The sequence below is a fragment of the Onychostoma macrolepis genome, chromosome 02, assembly GCF_012432095.1.
Source record: "Onychostoma macrolepis isolate SWU-2019 chromosome 02, ASM1243209v1, whole genome shotgun sequence".
Taxonomy (NCBI): domain Eukaryota; kingdom Metazoa; phylum Chordata; class Actinopteri; order Cypriniformes; family Cyprinidae; genus Onychostoma; species Onychostoma macrolepis.
The window spans coordinates 16,143,020-16,148,237 of NC_081156.1; the positions used below are offsets into that span (position 1 = coordinate 16,143,020).

Here is a 5,218-nt window from a genome sequence, read left to right on the forward strand (position 1 = left end):
GACTTTCTAGCCAACTTCATGAGGTAAGCTGTATAAGTGGCTTTTTTGTTGTTGTTTTGTTTTTACACAACAAAGGTAACGTTAGTGTGAAAGGAGCCCGGTCTAATGAAAATACGTATAAATAGTACGCCAAATGAAAACGAAAACTCCTGGGGCCTCATTTATAAAATGTTGCGCAGAAACCGTCCTAAATTTGATCTTACGATCGTTTCTCAGAAATGCGTACGTGCGATTCATAGAATGAACGTACGAACAGAAAACGAGCGTACGCGCCTCTTTCAGATGTGAAATATATGAATTGCAAATTATCTTGAACTTGTGCGCAATTGAATGGTTTCAGCTCTCTGCCTTGTAAACGACTCCTAATTAATATCATTAACATATAAAATATCACCAATCATCATAATTTAGAACAGCGACCTGCAAGAACAGCTTACATTTGAAAAATTCTGCATTACTCCGACAATAAAAAGTGCGTAAATCTGCTCGGACCCTGACGTGACGCTAAGCACTTTTCCACGTCAAAGACAGTTTTTATAAATATTAACGCACGCACACTCTACGATCAAATCTGTGCGTACGCACGCTTTATAAATGAGGCCCCTGCTATTGATACGCAAAAATGGACTTTGGCGTGTTTATGATACGAACGTGTTTGGCGTGCATATAAACGCAGTTTTCGCGTGCATATGTTACCAAATTTTTTGGGCGTGCATATGATACGCATCTACCCCACAATCCTAATCCTACGCATCGCGTAGCATATACACGCCAAAATCCATTTTTGCCTATAAATACCACGAGTTTTCATTTTTATTTGGCGTACTACTTATACGCACTTTCATGAGATCGGGTTGGGAAGGAAGAGCTTAAAGAAAACGCACAATAACAGGTTTCGGATGAATGCTTAGCTGTTTACAAGTGTGGTCAGTCAGAGGTTTAGGTTACTTGTGAAAATAGTCCAACAGCGATTAAATTAGTAAAAGAGAGCAGCACAAACGTGTCTTTGTGATGTGATGTGAGGTCATGTGATGTGATCCTCCTCACTGTATAATGGGGAATTTAGAGGATGTCGGGGAGTCCGATGCCACAGCACGAGCGCTGCATGAGAGTTTAATAATGTTCCAGTCCAGGACATGTGGACCAACAACCCACAGTTTAAAACAACGAGCAACAGCGCTGTCGAGCAGCTTCAGTGACCTCTGCCTGTGTCTGGCGCTCTCTTACGGTCTTGAGGTAAAGCAGGTACAACAGGCTGATCTCGCGCTGTGAGAATGCCACAGTTATGCGGCCTCCTCATCACACTTTTATTTGTTGAGGTGAGTAACACAGCATTTTACTACTTTTTTTTTGTTTCATTTTCATTTAGTTTACAAAAACATGTTAATTTTGTACTAAATTTTGATGTATTTTTATTTATAATTCACATTCTGTGAAAAATTTCTTACAATATTTTCCACACACATACACACTGTCCATCTAGCACACAACATTGTTTATTGTTCTAGTCCAGGACTCAGACAAGAGGCTCTTTGTAGTTTATTTTCCATGATATCAGATGTAGTCTTCAACTGTCACAAAAAATACAGAAAAAACACCATTATGTAATAATATGTGACCCAGGGCCACAAAACCAATCATGAGAGTCAATATTTTGAAATTGAGATTTGTCTGGATAAATAAGCTTTCCATTGATGTATGGTTTGTTAGGATAGGACAACATTTGGCCGAGATACAACTATTTGAAAATCTGGAATCTGAGGGTGCACAAAAATGCTAAATTTTGAGAAAGTCACCTTTAAAATTGTCCAAATTAAGTCTTAGCAATGCATATTACTAATCAAAAATTAAGTTTTAATATATACTTACAGTAGGAAATTTACAAAATATCTTCATGGAACATGATCTTTACTTAATATCCTAATGATTTTTGGCATAAAAGGAAAATTGATCATTTTGACCCATACAATGTATTGTTGGCTATTGCTACAAATATACCCCAGCGACTTAGAACTGGTTTTTATTTAAAAGGACACAAAAAGAAAAAGGTCTGACATTGTCATAGTCATTTATTTTTATTTACTATTCGTTCAGTGGTTAATCTTGTGTTAGTGTCAGCATAAACAGGGTGATGTGAGGTAAAATGGATCAACATTTTCAGCAGTTTCTGTTTTTAGTTACTGGAAACAATTTTAAACAGTTGTCTTGACAGTACTTGACATGCATCAACTGGCTAGACAGGAAAAACACGAGTGTCTTTGCACACAAGACAAAAATGATAAAACAGAGGCAACGCAAGTGCAGTCTCAAATTATCTGACATCAACTAATGTTGCTATTGCTTCCTCTTTTCAGAATAAATTTGTTAGTTTCATCTTACATGTTTTATTACCTTGTTCTTTCATGCATATGATACTTTAATAATAAAACTATCTCTTCGTTTGCAGACAGTTGCTGAAAAAAAGTACTGTTGGTACTTTGAAGGAGATTATCCTGTGTACTTTGTGTAAGTATAATAGATATAATAGAACTGAATAGGACAGTTGTGGTTTTAAGGAAGGAAACAAGAAGCTAGAAAGCTAGGACCCAGACTAATCTTTACTAAACTCGCCCCTTTCAACATTGTTCTTAATAGTTTCAACAGAACAGTGGTTAAAGGATTCATTCAGATGGAAAAAAAGAGAATTCCTTAGCTCAGAAACTTCCCCCCTTTTAATGGTTTCAATAAGAGTAATTTATCACAAGCACTCCGGTACAGCTAGCCACTGACATCCACCACAGGAGGTGAGGTACAAACAATTTAGTCTTCACACCAAAAGCACAGATTAATTCTCCTGCAGCCGTAGCAGACAGTACGTCACGCTTCGTAATCACATTTCATTCAAAAGAACACATTCATCGTCAAGTTTGCTTTTATCTCACAAGTCATTTATGCGCAGCAACAAATACTAGGCTTTATCTTAAAATATTATCTGAATGAAAATTGTAAACTACCTATAAATCTGTAAAAGATGGTCACCTTGTCTTTAGTGATATAACAATTAAGTCTTATGCTCACTAAGGCTGCATTTATTCCATCAGAAATACAGTAAAAACTAATATTGTGAAATGTTATTACAATTTAAAATAACTTTTTTGAATATATTTTAAAAGTTCATTTATTCCTGTGATGGCAAAGCTGAATTTTCAGCAGCTTCAGTGTCACATGATCCTTCAGAAATCATTGAAATATACTGATTTGGTGCTCAAGAAACATTTCTTAATATTATCAATGTTGAAAACAGTTGAGCTGCTTAACATTTTTATGGAAACTGATACAGTTTGTCATGATACTTTGATGAATAGAAAGTTCAAAAGAACAGTATTTATTTGAGATAGAAATCTTTTATAACATTATAAATGTCTTAACTGCCAACCCTGTCCTTGCTAACCCTGAGCTTCTGAAGGACGATTATGTCTGTGTTGTAGATGCAAGACATATGAAGACTGCTGTGGCACACAATGCTGTGTTCGAGCCCTTTCTGTTCAGAGAATATGGTATTTCTGGTGAGTGGTGTTTTTCAAATACAAATTTTCTTGGAAATTGCATTCAAGTTGTACTTTGCTCAAAGGGTGGATCAGAACATCCGTTTATTTCCCAAACCATTTGTCCTATGTAAATTCTATTTGTGAGATGACACTGTCAAGTCAAGTCAAGTCACCTTTATTTATATAGCGCTTTTACAATACAGATTGTGTCAAAGCACTTAACAGTATCAAATTGGAGGATAGAGTGTCAGTAATGTATAATGATAAGATTAAACACTCAATTTTCAGTTAAAGGCATTTCATTATTGAATTCAGAGATGTCATTGTCTAGCTCGGTTTAGTTTAAATAGTATCTGTGCAATCAAATCGGCGATAATCGCTAGAAATTAAGTGTCCCCAACTGAGCAAGCCAGAGGCGACAGCAGCAAGGAACAAAACTGCACCACTGTACTGACCTGGATTGGAATTTAAGTGATTTTAAGGGCTGTTTTTGATTGGTCTGTAGGCTGCTGCTGATAATTGGCATTTTGTGCTGCTGCAGTACCGGATACTTCATTCGCAGACGTGTCCACCCTTACCCTCCACCCGAGAGACCTGATTTTAACGTGGCTTTCACCAGACAGTCCATCATATCACCAGGTAATCTCTCCCTATGCCTTCATCTTGCATACATGCAGCGTTTACGTGGTCTCATCCACTGTGTGTATATTGTCCCTGTGTGTTGATAGGATTGCATCAGGCTGGCTTTCACAGTTATGGAGACTCAGAGACTGCAGTCATTTCCACCGTCTACCCAGTGCAGACCCACCCCGGTCACGTGACTGCAGTGTATTCAGCCCTGCCGTCCCACTACAGACAGCCCCCTCCTTCCTATGATCAGGTCATGCAGGACTCGCAGAAGAAATAAACAGTGACTTTTTCTTACTCTATCTGTGAGGAATAAAACAGAAGAAGCTCAACAACTCAGGCATGGAAGAAAACTTTGTACAAGTACAAAAACAAGAAGTTAAGAACATTGAAACTCCATCTTTTTCTCAGCATAAAAGACTGCTGGAGGCTTGAGGTTCCTCATCTGTGGATACAGTAAAAGTGCACTTAGTTGTCAGAATATGTTTATAAGCATAACAGGTTACACAATAGCTTTCACGTTTAAGGCAGAGCAGATCAGTTTAACAATAGCAACAATAGCCTCAACAAACTACTTTATATTTTATAATTTTATATTGTTCACTTCTAAAGAAATTTTATTATGATACATAGAAACAGAATGTTCTGACATTATTAAACATTTGTATTTCTTCCACATAAAGGGCATTAAACACATAAATGCTTATGAAATGTTATTGGTTGAAATCCACTGCATAGTACATTTTTTATATCACACTCATCACACTAATAAAGTTAATAAAATTATAAAACTTAATACAGTTTTAAAACTTATTTCTGTCTTTGCCTGTTTTGCATATACAATTTATTAATTTATAATAATATTTTTTTATATTACTTAACAAATAAATACACACATACACTCACTGGCCACTTTTTTAGGTACACCTTGCTAGTACTGGGTCGACCCAGTACCTTAATTCTTAAAGGTGCTGGAAACATTCCGGGCAGTTTTTGGTCCATATATTAACATGACAGCAAGATGCTGAAAAATCCTTCTTGTGAATTTTCCATTCCATTCCATC

General features: G+C 36.5%; 1 protein-coding gene across 1 annotated transcript; it reads left to right on the forward strand.

Moving 5' to 3' along the window:
- Positions 1–563: 563 nt before the first annotated feature.
- On the forward strand, positions 564–4,909 carry vopp1a (VOPP1 WW domain binding protein a). The gene is made up of 5 exons (XM_058765115.1): positions 564–1,319; positions 2,447–2,505; positions 3,468–3,545; positions 4,033–4,166; positions 4,256–4,909. The coding sequence occupies exons 1-5, from the start codon at positions 1,275–1,277 to the stop codon at positions 4,432–4,434; spliced, it is 495 nt and encodes a 164-aa protein (XP_058621098.1). The 5' UTR covers positions 564–1,274; the 3' UTR covers positions 4,435–4,909.
- The last annotated feature ends 309 nt before the right edge of the window (positions 4,910–5,218 follow it).

Bases quoted from the DNA above. Each gene is read 5' to 3' on its own strand.
- vopp1a (XM_058765115.1), top strand. From the start codon at position 1,275: ATGCCACAGTTATGCGGCCTCCTCATCACACTTTTATTTGTTGAG. The intron at 1,320-2,446 runs GTGAGTAACACA...CTTCGTTTGCAG, and splicing joins TCACACTTTTATTTGTTGAG to ACAGTTGCTGAAAAAAAGTA. The intron at 3,546-4,032 runs GTGAGTGGTGTT...ATTGGTCTGTAG, and splicing joins CAGAGAATATGGTATTTCTG to GCTGCTGCTGATAATTGGCA.